General features: G+C 51.7%; 1 protein-coding gene across 2 annotated transcripts in view; it reads right to left on the reverse strand.

Moving 5' to 3' along the window:
- The window catches only part of DOCK2 (dedicator of cytokinesis 2), a 345,180-nt gene that overhangs the window by 292,849 nt on the left and 36,166 nt on the right, over positions 1-16,165 (reverse strand). For both annotated transcript variants that reach the window (XM_037127870.2, XM_037127869.2), the window contains exons 7-14: positions 15,834-15,969; positions 13,636-13,790; positions 9,553-9,634; positions 4,738-4,873; positions 3,185-3,260; positions 2,148-2,224; positions 1,534-1,659; positions 262-386 (exon numbers count right to left, since the gene is read on the reverse strand). In XM_037127870.2, the coding sequence (XP_036983765.2) occupies positions 262-386; positions 1,534-1,659; positions 2,148-2,224; positions 3,185-3,260; positions 4,738-4,873; positions 9,553-9,634; positions 13,636-13,790; positions 15,834-15,969 (913 nt within the window). The remainder of the gene's footprint in view (positions 1-261; positions 387-1,533; positions 1,660-2,147; positions 2,225-3,184; positions 3,261-4,737; positions 4,874-9,552; positions 9,635-13,635; positions 13,791-15,833; positions 15,970-16,165) is intronic.

Below are 16,165 nucleotides of genomic sequence, written 5' to 3' on the forward strand. Positions count from 1 at the left end.
CAAAAAGACAAAAAAAGAAGAAGGGGCCATGAAAGGAAAGGAACAGATGTTAAAAAGCTGCTCTGGTGTGAGAAAATCACAACACAAGGCCTTATCACGGGCTACTGCGCTAACCGCGCTGTGAGGTGCAGATCACATTACTTCACGCCATCCCAAAGGCAGCTGGCGGCGAGAGAGCACAATCGGGTGGGAAACACACATCTCTGTGAGCGGAGGCGCCCAAGGGGGCTTGCCGCCCAGAGCGAGAGCTGGGGTCCTTACAGACAGTGTTTTGCCGTCCTCCGTGCACACACACATGATCACTTCCACGTTCCTCTGCGTGGTCTTGTTGTACTTGTCGAAGTCGCCCTGCAGCAGAGTGATGTAGATGTCGTTCCTGACGTCCCCTGAGCCAGGAGGAGAAAGAGAGTCCAGAGTCAGTCGGGAGGGCGGGGGGCGGGGGGAGCAGAGGGGCCCCGCCTTGATGTCTGTTAATGAAATTAAAATCAGCACTGCTTGGAAAAGGCACTTGACTTCATCGGGAGGCTGGAGAAGTAGGTAACAAGGGGGTAAAGGAAAACCGGTTGCAAAGAGGGCGGGAGGATGATCAAAACTGGGCAAGTGTTTCTCTCCCAGAACATCATTTAATTTTCATCCTCTAGTGCCATCTTCTGGGGAGGCAAGGAAAAGCTCCACTAGAACGGATCCGGGACTATCAGTAACCACCATGGGCGTTCACGGATCTTTTATCACGTGGAAGCAGAGAGGGTGTTTTCATGCATCCAAGGAGCACAGTGCCAGGGATGAGGCAGGAAAGGTCTTTAGGAATGAGGGGCAAGGAGAACTGAAAATCCTAAGGGGAATCACCAGAAACTGAGGTCTCAGGTGAGGCAGACGGAAAGAGGTGACCCTACAGACCCCCTGCCACCCCGGGCCACCACGTGACTGAGCAAGGAAGGCAGTGAGAGCAGCTGAGAGCGGCTGAGGACGAAAGTCCGAGATGCAGGTTTAAAACAAAAAGGGGGCTTTCAAAAGAATCGTAGATAATCTCAGTTGTTTTCCTTCTTTTCATACACACGTGGAAAATGTTAATAGCAGTGGTTACTTCTGGAGGCAGAGATTTGAGGGAGATTTTCACTTTATACCTTTTCAAGCTATGTGAACATTTTCCAGTGAGCATGGGGTCCTTTGGTAATAAAAGAATGCTTTAAAAATGTCAGAGAATGACAATATTCTACCCCAAAGAATGGACTTATGCTACAGGTAGTAAAGTAGAAAGGATGTCTGTGATAAATTATTAAGTGATGAAGCAAGTTGCAGAACAACTACATAAAGTATATAAGGCACACGAAGGGCAAAACAGTCCCATTCATGGGGAGGGAGTCCATTTGTATGCGTACGTATTTGTGTTTATTGTGAGAATGCATGGATTTGTGTAGATACAAAACTCGTTTTCAGGGAGAACTAGAGAAAAGCAGTGGAAAAGAAAGGAGTTGGTTCTGTAAAAAGGATTCGACCAGCTGGACCACCACCCGCCCCAGGGAAAGGCCAGACCTGGCATGATGATCTCCGGGAAGCCCAGCTTCCTGGCCACCACGGTGGTCCTGTCCACCAGGTGTGGGTAGTCCTTGCGGATCTGAATGATGTCACCCACGAGCATCTTCATGGTCACCCAGAGTCCTGGAAGGGAAGGCTCGCTGTGAAGAGTCGGCTTCCTCAAGGTGTTCCCTCCTGCCTCCCTCCTGCCTGCCCCCCTGGGTCACTTTCTGAAGGGGAGCGGCAGGAGCAGACATCCGGCGCCAGACTCCTCTGGGCATGAACCCCACCAGTTACTTCCGGTGGCGTCAGCCCAGTCTTTGCAAAGTGGGGGTGACACCACCTATCTCACAGAGCTGCGGGAGGGACGAGACCAAATGAGGCAGCGTGTGAAAGTGCCTGCCGTTGCCGTAAGGGAGAGTCGGAATACGGATTCCTCCCTTCCTCTGGGCAGTCGGACACGCCTCCCAGCTTCCGGGGACGCGCCTTCCATTTCTATGGATCCCACGCCCCCATTCTTTGCAATGGAAGGAAGGCGGGCCTTCCCTGGGTTCAGAGTTCTGATCTGCTTGCTGAAGAATCAAGGGCCCCTGAGCCAGAGGCAGGCCCAGTCCACTGGGCTCAGTACCTACCTTGCCCTCCACTGTCTCCCTTGAAGGCTATGACTTTGCCCAACAGACTGTGCAGGAAGTCATTCTCAGCTGTCACCCTGGAAAGGAAACGAGAGCACAAAATGTTCCCAGGATGCCCTTGTGCAGCCCCCAACTTGTGGCTTCGTGTGCTCCAGAGTCTGGCCCAGACCCTCCCGCGACACCGGGGGTGTGAAGCGAGCCAGCCTGTGCCATCTCAGACAGCACATATGTCATCAAGAAGCAATGTGGCCCTGAGATCTGGGAATCCAAATCAACGCCACCAGGAGAGGCCACTTTTTCTTCCTAGGTGAGGCTGTTAAGAAGGAAGGGTTCCCATCCCCTTAAAAGGAGTATACGCCCCCCCCCCAAGGTGGCAAAGACTCCACACTTCTGCTAGGTCCCAATCACCTGCCTTGACCAGAGTCACTGACCCTGCCCCCTGTGACCAAACACCGCTCCTCTGGGCCCGTCCTTGGACTGAGAGAGTAAGGACAGCCGTCTCAAAATGGGACTGCTGCTCCCTCAGAGGCCGCGAGAGCAGGGGAAGGACACTGACCGCCCTCACGACCCTCCTCTCCAGGAGCGGACCTTTCTACCCGTGAGAAGCAGGGTGGGGCTTCCTGTTACACGTAGCTGATACGCTGCCGACTCACAGCTGTGGGCTCCTGCCTACTTGTACCAAATGCCTTCGCCCTTGGCTGACGACCTGCTTCACTCCCCATCCTGGCACAAGCACCATGACAAGCAGGCCATGTCTAGCTGGGTCACCACTCCAGCCCCATGCCCAGCCCAGTGGCCACCCTGCTGCCGGCCTCCAGTCAAAGTCTGTTGAATAAATACAGCTGGGTAAATGAACGGGTGAAAAGCGGGTTGGTTTCAAGAACCCTGGCCCTGACACTATCATTCTCATACTGCCCTGCTTTGGGGAGGCCCCACCTGGACATAAGCAACCCAGAGAACCGGTTCGCCCTGCTCCCAAGTGGCCCCAGGGACACAGGGCGTGGTTTCAGGGAATAGAAAGACATGGAGACTCTCACGGGTGAAAAGGAATGAAGTGCTGCTTTTCCTCGTCGCTCTCTGCTTTCCCCTTGATGATGTCTGTTATATCCATAACTAGAAGAAGAAGAGAAATGCGTAGTTTAGGTCACAGGACCACACTTCCTCCCCCAGTTCCCCCCTCCCCCGGCCAGAGGAAGCGCTTTGGAGATGACCACGCGGCTATTATTTAAGCTCCTGGGGTTTCTTCTGAAATTAATGGCAAAGAGCTGCCTCTTTCCCCTGGATTGCTAGGCCAATCAGATGCAAGCTTGGAACAGCTAGCCACTATTCTGCCTACTAATTGGAAAGCCCTCTTCAGAATCAGGGGACATAGGAGCTGGGAGATAGAGAGGTATACATGCATTTGAGTTCCTGGATCCAGCCACACCTGAAACACCCTATCTCTGAACCTTTCAGTTCTACCAGATTGCTGTCACCTGAAACCCAGAGAGATCAGACTGCAGCTGAGGGACAAAGGCACACTTTGAGGTAAGGTTGACGAACCCTCGCTGCCTTAACCAGAATGCTGCGATGTCAGGAGCGCCCCTCATACGGAGTCAGAGCATCTCAACGCAGACCATGGACCAACCAGATCCAAGCCTCTCATTATGCAGATTAATGCAAATCAGGCCCTGGGCGGAATGCTTGCCCACTGTCACTTAGCTAGCTAGCAACGATGCCAGGGTACAAAAAAAAAGCGCATGTATAAGCTGACTTCTTCCACTCCACCACTCTGCAAGCAGTACGGGGGGGCTAGCCGAGAGCCAGCTGGTTTGCGGTAACAGGAGACCAGCGTGTTCCAAAGCGAGGAACCTGAGCCACTGGGTGTGCGTGTGGTCCTCAGGGATTACAACTGGTACGTGACTGGAAACTTACACTTTGGTAAAACAGCGTACCCAGGTGCCATGTCCACAGGTACTTACGTCTTTCAAGAAAAAATGTTTTAGTTTAAATAAAGTGGGTTAAATAAAAAGAAATATATTAGGTAAGTAATAGTGCAAGTGATGGTCAAATATAACAAAAACCATGAACACGGGACAAGAATGCTGAAGTCGTGGCAACCACGCGAGAGTGAAGGTGTGGAGAAAAGCGGGAAAGCGACGTAGCCCTCAACTGGGTCAAGCCGACCCTCCAAATGTCCACTTCCACCCGGAACTCCGACGTGTGGTGGGTGACTCATCCTGTGTAACTTCATTTCCAGTCCTGAGTATTTCTCAAAAACTGATTTGCTCGTCATAACAAGATCCTGCTCGTACTGCTCTTCCGCTTTCTCTGTGCTGAGGAGCCCGGGCGCCCCCTGCTCAGGCTGCGCCCTGTTCCCAGGGCTCTGCTCCAGACACGGGGGGTCCCACAGTCCCCTGCTTTCATCATAAATCTGGACACAGTCACCAATTCTGTTGATTTAGCTACCGGAAACGTAGGCATTAGGGGTTACATGGCATAAATTTGGGGGTGGAGGGAGCAAGGCGGAGAGGGAAGGAAACCCTCTTTAAAATGTAGACGTATACCTGTGCACTCCTGCACGGGTTAACAGCGTGTCACGTGTCATTACCTGCCACCCCAAAGGGCCGCCTCAGCCCCTGCGTGCACTTCTTCGTGTTGGTGTCCTTGAGGTCCATCTTCCCAACTCGGACTATTTGACAAATCAGGTAGATTTTATCCCTGTTGAGGTCTTTGTTTCCGAGATCCTGCAGGGCAGGAGAGGAGCAGTTACACATCGAGGGTCTAATGAAGAACACTGAGCAACAGAAGTTCTGGAGCAAGTGCTTAGTGCTTAGTGCATGGGGGTTAAGCACACAATTGGTCCTGGGGAAGGGAGAAGGCCGAGCTACCGCACCCATCTCACAGATGAGAATGGTGAGTGTCGGAAAGGAAACTGGGCAACAGGACGCTGGTGGTCGGTCCCGATTCTCCCACTTCAACCTGACGGAACAGAGGGGGAGAGGTGCGATACCCATTACACAGGCAGGATGCCCTGCATGCCAGCTGACTGACCCTCAGAACAGCACTTGCTACCAATGGCCCATCCGTTTTGTCTCAGCTTAGCACCTCTCAAGGAGCAGGCAAAGGGAAGAGGGGAAAATCCTAAGTTCCCATTTACTGAGCAAGCACCTCACACCTGCATGTCGCTCAGGTTTGGGTGGTTGTGATACCACACAATCCCAGTATCCCAGAGCCTATAACCGGAGATGCTTCCTTCTGGCTCAGGCTACTGGTCCAATGCAGGTGGGCGGGAGCTCCACTCCACTCACTTCCTTCCTCCGGGCCCCCGGCTGCACTTGGGTGCTCTCCTTCTCCCCTCCGCAGGAAGAAGTAAAGATGCCAAGCCACTTAATGGTACTTAAAGCTTCCAACCACAAGAGATACACATCACTTTGGCTACGTTTCACTGACCGAGGCGAGGTGTGTAAGCTGGCCGACTCCAAGGTGGACAGGCTGTTGCACTCGCCCTGGGCCCAGAAAGACACTGAAACTGGTCACGTCTCAATCACACGCTAAAATGTCTCACATCATTGTCTTATTTGATCCTCGCCAGAAGTAGGTACTGCTAATGCATTCCCATTTTATAGACAGGAAAACCGAGGCACAAAGAGGATAAGGAGCTTCCCCAAGGTCTTGCCCTTAGTCCTTGCAGACACTGTGCAGTCACTCTGACACCAAAGTCCATGAGCCCAACTGCCACAAAACATCTTTCTCACCGTCAGACAGGCACACGCGGGGAAAGCCCACAGGGGCCACCTGGGCACCTGCCTGCCCTGTTCCGGGACCCTCTTCCAGCTGGAGTCAGGTGCGGAAGGAACATCAAGGCACGCTGTTGGCATCGGAGCAGAGAACCCTGGGCGTGGCCGCCCTAGGGCGCAGCTGCTTCTCGTCCGAGTTAGTCCTCACGCAGGTGTACACAGAGGGCGCAGCCTGACAACCCGCATCGGAGCTTGGGCTCGGGCACAGCAGCACCCCATCCTCTCCCTGAGGCTGGTGTGGGTCGAAAAGGAAGGAAGGGTGCAGAGTCTCTGGGAACAATCATGGCCCCAATGGGGCCGGCACTTTCCCTCCTGGAGGCTGCAATGCATGAATTTTTGCATCATCTTGGCTACACTGCGGTGCCTAGTTCCTAGGCCCAACACTAGTCTAAATGTTGTTGTCAAGGTGTTTTGTAGGTCTAACAGGCCTCTACAGTCAGCTGCCGTCAAGTAAAAAAGACTGCCTCCCATAATGGAGGTGGGCCTCATCCAATCAGTCGAAACCCTTAAGAACAAAAAGGGACGTTTCCCAGAAAAGGAAGAATTCTGCCTCCGGCTGTAGCGTAGAAATCCTGCCCGAGTTTCCAGCCTGCTGGCCAGCCCCCTGTAATCGCATGAGCCCAATCCTTAACGTAAACCCATCCGCCCGTCTAACCCACTGGCTCAGTTTCTCCGGAGCACAGGCTCTGAAGGGCTCTCCTCTCCCTGGCCGGTGGGAGGGAAGTGTCTTCCGCACTCTCCAGAGCCTCTGGGCTGGGCACGGAGGAAGGGAAGGCAGGGAAGGAGGGGCTTTCAGATCCAGGAAGGCTCTCCACCCATGCATTCCCTGCCTCGCCCCGTAGGCAACTGTGTTTGAGGCCCCAGTTATCCCACATCCCAGAGGCTGGACCACCTCTCCTCCACTCCGCCCTGCAATCCCCTACCAGCCCGTCTTTGGAAGCCACATTCATTATTTCATTTCTCTCCCCCAACGATGTTAATAGCTCCTTATTTCCTACCCCACTAGTGCTAATCTTCCCAGGCCGATGTGAAAAGTCCTAGACATAATGTATTTCCAGCTGTCCTAGCCAACTGGTTCCCCACTATTCTCTGCATGTGAGTGCTCTATTTTTGTCACAAAGATTTCTTTTGTGCTCACTTTCAACTCTGGATCTTTCTTCCTAAGCCCCCTGGTCCACACCTCCACCTCAAACGCTCGCCGCTTATTCCTCTACATAGCCAAAGCCCTCCCATCCTTAACAGCTCCAGTCTTGCTTCCTTTCGACCTTCATCCCTAATTACTGCTCTTCTTCCCTTAGGGTTTTTCACAGTTTTGAACTGGTACCTTTCAGAGGCTATCCACAGCCACAGGCCCCTGAAAGGCTTCTTCCTTGATGTCATGGGCTAATTTATGCCCCCACCTCAAACTCCTATGTTGGAGTCCTAACCGCCCAGTACCCAGCACAGGGCTGTATTTGGAAATAGGTGATTAGCTCACCCCAATAAGTTTAATTTAAAAAAACAGTCCTTAAAAAAAGAAGTGACAAAGCCCAGCGAAAGGGCTGAGCGTGGGTTCTTCTCCGAAGGGTGTGGAACAGGCAGCCCTCACTCAGGACTGTGTTCCTGTCTGTGGTGTCTCCCAGTCAGTTTACTTCGGCTTTAACGACTCGGATGTGTTGGGAAAGCTGGGGCAGGGCAATGAAAGGTGAAACCCATGTCACCTGATCTGACAACTCCTCAGTACTCCCATTATTGCTCAGCCTTGTTACCCATGTGTTGGCAGTAACCCCCAAACCGGGCACGGTCTTGGGGAACCTCATGGTATACAGGCTGCTCTTCTCCTACAGAGCAGGCGTGGAGGTGAATACTTGTCGGGCGGACAGAGGGCAAGTCCACCATCAGCCCAACCCACACACCCGTGTCCCAGCCCCTCCGGGCCTGCCCCCAAAGAGGAAACTAGAAAGAGCCGACAACCAGAGACGAGACAAATACGGCCGGCAAGGCACTCGGCTGCCAAGTCTTATCTCATCTCCAACTCACACTCTGCCTGAGCGCCCAGCCCACAGTGAGGCCCAGTCCAACACCACCACATCAGCCTGCTCTAATCAACCACATTGCGCAGCGTGCCTTCCAACAGTTCTCCTTTCTTCACCTACTTACTCAGGTTCTGAACGACGTGCGAGTGGGGGCCTGTCGGCTTCGTCAGCACTGTATCCCCAGCAACCAGCAGACGCCCACCGACTAGCCCGTGAATCAATGAAAGAGGCTAGAGCACCATGACCTTCCTTGCCCCGAAACGAAGACCCCCCTCATTTCCGGAGAGGGAAGTGTCAGTCACGTGAACCAGAACGAAGCTCTCAAGTTCACTGGCGGGGGAAGAAGGGCGGGTGGCACAGGCAGCACTCCGCAGAGGCAGGACCCCATTAATGCTGAGCGACACAAATTTACCGATGCCCTTTCCCGCGTGTTTGCATCACGAATTGGTTCTGCAAAACGAACCCCCTGATTGATTCCCTGTCTCTCTCCCTTTCATGAAACATCTGTCTCCCGATTTAATCAGGAAGCCCCATGGGACTCTCCTATTTACCAAGAAAATAAACAAACAGGCCCCTCCTTCTACCCAGTAATGCAGATAAACAGGACTGAGGCACATTTATATAAGCCAAGAAAATTTTGTCCACACAATTAGGACCTGTGATCTTATTCCTCCAGCCCATTTTTTAGGAAGTGGTGAACAAAACGAACCAGCGGCACGCCTATCTAGTTGTGCCAGCAGTCACTGCATTTAATGGGCTGGAACAGAACATTCTTGTAGAGCAAGGTGGGCGACCCGGCGTGCCGGACACCGCTGGATCCCACTCAGCGGTGTGGTCAGTGCGCCGTCCTTCCCCGGCTCCCCCTCCGTAACTTCCCTTCGCTAACGCAGGCGACACAGTGAAAAATCTCCTCAATGCTCTTCTGCCCAGAGGAGCCGGGAGACACCACCAACAGCCTCGGGTGTTTTACGATCACACCCTTCACACGACCTCGTGGAAACAGGACCGGAGAGGGGGCTCCGCAGGAAGTAACCCTCGTCTCCTTCCTTCCACCCTTTCTCCTTTCAAAGCGGCAAAGCCTGTTGACTCGCAAACATAACGCATCCAAATAACAGCTAATTCCGACACTTCCACATAGGTCTTGCCCAGCGAGTGCTGGTATTTAGGAGGATGACCTGTAACATCTTTAGTCATCTGTGACTTAACTCTGTTCAGAATGTCCACCTTACCAAGGCAGCCAGTGTTCTAGGACGGAGCCCTGATATAGGCGAGAAGGGTCTTCGGGTCTGAACCAAATAAAGGGCCTCAGGTTAACCACGAATTAACCAGAAAACCAGGTGCACAGCTGCTGCACCCAGTTCACGGAGATGGCAGCTGGAAGAGGTGTGTGCTGGTCCACAGAGGGCTCTGCGTGTGCTCTCCGTGTGCAGGTGAGTGAGAAATGGGGAGGGAAGGAGGGAGGAAGAGGGAGGCGGAGGTCCATCTTCCCGGCAGCTTCCCCTGGAAGCACAATGCCCTTCGCCAGCGGGGAAGCTCTGCGGACCCAGCTCACTGCCGAGATCGCGTCCCTGTGAGCATGGCACGTGGTGAGAGGAAGCAGTGCGCACCCACCGTGAAGACCACCTTCAGGTTGTTGAGCATCTCGATCTCCTTCGGGAAGCCCTTGCTGCCCCAGCGCACCAGGTAGTTCTCACTGCAGGAAGAGAAGGGCGACCGTTACCGCCAGGGGCGCAACACTCATTCAGCCACAATATCGACCGAGCCACCACTGTGCACCCCACACCCTGCGGGCTGCTGCGGACAGAGCGGTGTCTGAGACAGACGCAGTCCCTCTCGCCAAAAGATCAGGGTCCCATCAGGGAGACAGACATCAGACCGGCAGGGGCAGAGGGGCACTAACGTGTGTGTCTCGCAGCCTCTCTCTCTCCCTCACCCACTAAGCCAATTCGGGCCCAGCTGCCTAACGTTTCAGGAGAGCAGCAGCCTCTGGGAGGTTGCTGAGGGCGGAAACCAGGGGGGCGGGTTTGAGCACGATTTGCAGCACAATCAGAACATGTTTGGCTGTTTCCCCAGCTGTGCTGTATCGCAGTTCAGCTGTTTGCACGAAACAAAGTTTCCTTTTTCCACCGCACCCCCCACATGTATTCACCCCTCCACCCCACTCCCCTGCTGAGACAAGGTAAAGATTTGGAGTATTTTAAAGTGTCCCTTAAACGTAGGGCTGCTTTCCTGAATGGAGTATCTCGCTCTGATGGAACACAGATGGCCTCAGCCCAGCCGTGGTCTGAGATACACTTAAGTAACCATTTAAACGGGGTTGTAACAACCATTTTTACACAGTTGTGCTATAAAAGTTCAGGATGCTTTGAGAATGGACACCGGGAGAGCCCGGCCTCAGCCCAACAGTTGGGGGAAATCTCTGTTTGAGAGCATGGCATGGAAATAAGGTCGGTCAGGCAAAGAGCTGGAAAGGGAAATGTTCCAGGCAAAGTGAGCGCCAATGTCCTGGGGCAGGATGAAACCTACGCATCTAAAAAGCGGATCCCATGGGAAACTGGTAAGAGAAAGATTAGAGAGAAGGGCTAGACCACGCAGGCCCTGAAGGTCACTCAGCAACGTTGGCTTGATCCTATGGCTAACTGAAACCCATCTAAGGGTTTTATGAGAGGCAGTCGCACGGTTCTGACGTGCGACCAGTGATCATTTCACGTCTTCAAGCACCATGCACCACCCTGTACGGTCCACAGGGGTGGGTCCGGCCATGCTGAGAAGGCAGAGTCAGCCCTCCTCTGACTCAGGAGAAGCCTAGTGCAGTTTGCCGTGTTAAGTCACTGGGGTTTTCCTGCCATCCAGGAGCATATAGTTGCTACTAAATAAATACTCATTATCTTGAAGTAGGAAGACGCAAACTAAAGCTCAAAAGCCAAGTCACCCCAAGAAGGCGTAAGGAGCATCTAGCAAAGTTAAGGGCAACTGGCTTCTTTTCGGTGGTTTACTCTGACTTCTTGCTCCCCTCTGTCCACTCACCCCTAGAAGATTAATGAGAGCAATCTCAGCAAAGTTCATGGGGGAAATGGAACTGATAAATAAACAGCTCTGAATTAACCAATGGTTAAAACTCAATCAAGTTAAATCCACCATTGTTCTCAGTTAAGATTTCTTAAAGATTAGAGACATTTGCAGCAAACTAACTGGGAGGGCGCATTCCCTGTCTCTGCGACCCCCCTCCCATCGTCCCCGCAATTTTTAAATTATTTCTCATTGGTTATTTCTGAACTGTCACAGTGAAATAAATACATGCGTATTTCCCAGGACCTTTCATTACAGTAGCAAGTCCCATAGAGAAACACCCTGCTAGATAGAAACAGCGGGCCCAGCAATTTTCTTGGAGGGGAAATAGAATCATAAATAAGAAAAGCAATTTAGAGGGCTGCATTGGCCCCATCCATCCCTGCCCAGGGAGACCCGAGCGGTAAATCTGGAAGGGCTACCTGGTGCGGAAATAGGTGAGACCTCTTCCACGTGACCCCCTCCTCGGAGAGAGGGTGAGGGCCATGCCGGCTCCTCCTCACCCTCTTTTAGACACTAGCTTTGCCACTGGCCTGATGCCTGAGCTGCTTTTATTTTTTTATTTTTCAGTCCTACAAAAATTTACCTTCGATCTCCCAAACCAGGCCTCTTCATACACCCATGGAACTTGGCCATGATGCATCCCAGCACTGAAAGGCCGATCTCAGCCAAATTCTCCCCAACCTACACCCAGGCCTCACTGAAGACGCCGTACCCGGCCTGTGGCCCCTGGTGTGTCCGCCCTGATGAGGGCGGGCAGGCGTGGAGGAGATGGGTGTTCTCTTAGGGAAGGAGCAGAGTCGGGCTGACACAGGGAGGCCTCCTGAGTTCCCCTGGGCTACTCCCTATCAAGCTCCTGCTCCCCTTTCTTCGTTTTCTACCTGTTCGGCTTCTGTCCCCTTCGTCCTCCTCATCCCTCTCTCTCCAGAGGGCGTCCCTGTGTCTTTGGCCCTCTCCAAGGCATCCCTCGGGCATGCCCCATCCAGCACATCATCAGTGTGACACGGTGCAGAGCACAGCTGCCACCTCGCTGACCCGGGGCCACCTCGCTGATCCACGGCCTCTCTCCCCAGAGCTGCCGCAGGCCGTCCGTCACTGAGATGGGCCAGGCACCCTCACTAACTCGGCCCTGAGGAGTCCCCCCATGTTTTCAAAGAGGCAGGGGTGGGGTCCTAGAAGTGCTTTCAGGGTCTTTGTCACAGGTGCCTGGGGAGCAGCCGACAGGGCAGGAGGAGACTGACACGCAGACCGTGTGAGGGGGCTCTAAGGAGCAGGAACACCTGCGTAAGGTGTCCGTGGAGGCAGAGCCAGGGGAGCTGGGGGGGCTCTTGAGAGGGATTCAGGTTTGCTCTAAAGAATCACTTCCCACCACCACGGCGCTGGAACCACGGTGAGCACCCCTGAGGATATTCGGTGTTACTCTAGGGGCAAGCGCCTTGGAGACAGACTGCAGCGGGCACTCCCGTGTCTTTGGAGCCAGATGGACCTGGGTAGACATCTCTGTCATTTATAAAAACGTGTGACTTTGGGAAAGTCCCTTGACTTCCTCGAGCCTCAGGTTCTCACCAAATGGCACAGAGTCGTGAGGGTCACACGAGATCACGTGCAGCCCCCAGTGCAGACCTCTCGGACGGGCAGCCCTCCACGTCTCCAACCGTCTCCGAGAGAATTGTCACTTTCTAAGGCACCGCCCCACTAGGCACTGTACATGACCTCAGTGAATCATCATCACATCCGAGCCAGAAAGACATCGTTTCCTCCATAAAAGATGAAGATCGGGCTCTAGCCCTGATCTGATGCGTAACCAGGATCTCAAATACAGGCCCATGTGTTGGCCCCGAGCCCTGCTGGAGAGAATAAGTAGTGGTCCCCGGGGAGGAAGGCTGGGCTGAGCCACAAGCAGAGGCCGGGGGGACAGCAGTGGGGCCAGAGGGGTGCCAAAGTCTTCCCTGCACATCCCCAAAGGCGTTTTCCCGTCCTTGAGCCGAGGCACCCAGAAGTTCCCTCACTTCCTCAGTTCTCAAGAACAATTAATTACGGTAGTCGTAATGACAGCCCCTCCCACTTGGAGCACAGGTAGCATTCGCCAGGTCCTGTGCTCCGTGTGATGTTTTTCATTAAGCTCTTGAAAGAAATGATCTTGTGAGGCTGGCACTGACATTTGGCACAGGGAAAACTCAGAGTTAAGAAACATGAATAGTCTGTCTGAGGTTGAGACAGAATAAATGATGAGGCCAGGACGTGAGCCCCGGGTCCACACCCTTAGACCACTGGTGCCAAACAGGATAACAGAGTTTTCACCGCTCATTTCTCCATTCCCATTCTAAAAGTGATGACCTTTATCCTATCCAATGCTGCCTCTCTGCATCTCGTCATTTCTGGTTGTTTTCCAGCAGTCAAAACTATTTACAAAACCCTGTAACCATACGCCCACTCCGGGGAGCAACTGGTGGTAAGGAATAGCTCTGCCCCCAGAAAGAAGGTATGTCATATTCCCTTAGGCTCGGTGTTGCCTCGGGGCGGGAAGCTCTCCACAAGCGACAATGGAAAGGAAAGACTGCTCTGTGTTACGCCAACGCCAGCCTCCCACAGGCACAGAAGCCGGGCCGTGCCGGCCACACCCACCTGATGACGGCCTGCCTGCTGGGGTCATAGAGAGACATGAAGAGCTCGGCGTCCTCCCCAATTCTGCACACGAAGTTTCTCACGAAGACGTAGAGGCTGTGAGTGGGGGACGAGGAGATCCGGGAATACATCCCGTAATCCGGCTGGTCTTTGGACTGAGAGGCAGAAGGAAGGAGAGAAGAAGACGGAGAGAATTATCTCAGCACCACACGGGACAACAGAGAGACGTTGAGAGTCACGTAGGTTTTCAGCTGGGACATTTCTCCGTTATTCCCAGCTCTGCCATCGAAAGTGTCTACAGTCTGTGCCAAGTCACATGGACTCTCTTGGCCTTAATTTCCTATCTCGGTTTCCTACCTGTCTTCCTCATAAAGTTAGTGTCATAGAAAGCAAATACTATAAGAGAAAAAAATTGCGGAAATAAATTTCATCAAAACTAAAACCTTTTTGTTTTTGAAAAGACACAGTTAAGAAATGAAAAGGCCAGGCACAAGAAAAACATATTTGTAAAATATGTATCTGACAAAGATTTGTATCCAGAATAAAAAAATTCTTACAACTCAAGAATAAGGAAACCAGCCCAATTAAAATGGGCAAAATATTTGAACAGAAACTTCACAAAGAAAGATACAAATGGTGATGGCCAGCAAACACATAAAGAGATGTTCAACATCACTAGTCATCCAGGGTACTGCAAATTAAACCATTGTGTGAAACCATTACACAATCATTACAATGGATGAAGTTAAAAGACTGCAATACCAAGGGTTAGCGAGGAAGTGGAGCAGCTGGAATGCTTGCATATTGCTCATGAAAATGCAAAATTGCATAGCCCTTTTGGGAAATAGTACAGAAGCATCTTAAAAAGTTAAACATACACTTATCATACAACCCAGCAATCCTAATGATAGGTATGGCCCCAAAAGAATGAAAACATATGTATGTGCACACAAAGATTTAAATGCAAATGTTTACAGTAGCGTCAGTTTTAACAGCCCCAGACTGGAAACAGCACACATGTCCAACAATTGGTCAGTAATGTGTACCATGGACAACTGGTCAGTGGCAGAGAAATTAGCAATGAAGAGGAAAGAAACATCAATATATACAATAACATAAACCTCCAACACATCATACAGAGTAACAGCAAACAGAAAAACCCTATTATTCCATTGATATAAAACTCCATGAAGAGGCAAAAATACAGTCATGAAAAGCAAATTGGGAACTGCCTGGGCATGGGGGTGGGGAAGGGGACCGACTGCAAAGGAACTCAAAGAAACTTTCAGGGTGAGGGACCCATTCTGTCCCTTGTCCGTGGTGTTTACCCAACACTATATATTAATAAGATGCATTAGACCGTACTTATTCTAGAGTAAGTTAATTTTGTGTGAAGATTATAACTCAGTAAATCTAAAAATAAGGCTGCTTTCAAATACACAGTGGTTTAAATTATTTTTAAAGTTATGAATCAGATTATGTTAACTTTGAAAAGAGTGTGCTTCCTTAAAATCATTTCTTGGCTTCCTACCACCTTAACTCTTTACGTGACTCCTTGGGCCCTGTGAGACCTGGCTCCTGCGACCTACTTCTCCGAGTCACTGCCTGGACTCTCAGAATGCTCATCACGCCCCATGCACACTGGTCCTTCTACTCCTTAAACATTCAGAACTCAGCCCTACCTCAGGGCCTTTGCACCTGCTCTTCCCTTTGCATGAAGCATTTTGTCCCTCGAACTTCAGGGGTCGGATGCCCTCACCTTATTCGAGTGTCATCTCAGATGTCACTCTGGAAAGAGGCCTTTCTTCACAGTACCTTTTCAAATACCTCCTGATTAGCGCTGATTCACATAAGCCTAGTTTACTGGCTTTTAGAAACTTATCAGCCCCTGAAATTAATTTCTCCATTTCTTTCCTTCTTTATGTTTTTACTGCCTTTTTTCCTTTCTCTACTCTGGACTATAAAAGCTCTGTGAGAGCAGGAAACTTGCTGGCATTCAACTGCCTGTGAAATGGATGCAGAATTAAGTACAGATCCAAGGACAAAAACACAATAAAATGTGTGTGGTTACTGACCATCTCTGATCACAGGACAGATGTCTCTTTAAATAATATACAGTCTGGTTAATCAGCCTGTGTAAGTTTACAGTGTGCTAAATGCCTGCCTCACTTGGCCAACGCCCATTCCACAAAGCTCACCATTTCTTCCTTGATGCGCTCTGTGATTTTATCAGTGGCTTCCTCGTGTGCGTGGAACAAGCTGATGACGCTGGTGTTATCGGGATCCAGGATATTCCCATCTTCATCCCTGACGATCAGGTCGAGTTCAAGGATCCTGAAAAGCAAAACAGGAGGAGAGGTTAAATCACAGAGGCTGGAGTATGCAAGGCCTTGGCAAGGCATCTCTACCACTGGGAGGCGCTTAGGAGCAGTACTGGACTCGGGGGCAGGGGTAGGTTTGCAGAGGCCTTCCTCTGAAGCTGCTTTTGCCCTTGATGTTGAGATGGAGGACCCCGGCTGTTCACACACAG

Source organism: Artibeus jamaicensis, unplaced genomic scaffold (assembly GCF_021234435.1).
Source record: "Artibeus jamaicensis isolate MK-2021 breed Jamaican fruit bat unplaced genomic scaffold, CSHL_Jam_final scaffold_3151, whole genome shotgun sequence".
Classification (NCBI taxonomy): domain Eukaryota; kingdom Metazoa; phylum Chordata; class Mammalia; order Chiroptera; family Phyllostomidae; genus Artibeus; species Artibeus jamaicensis.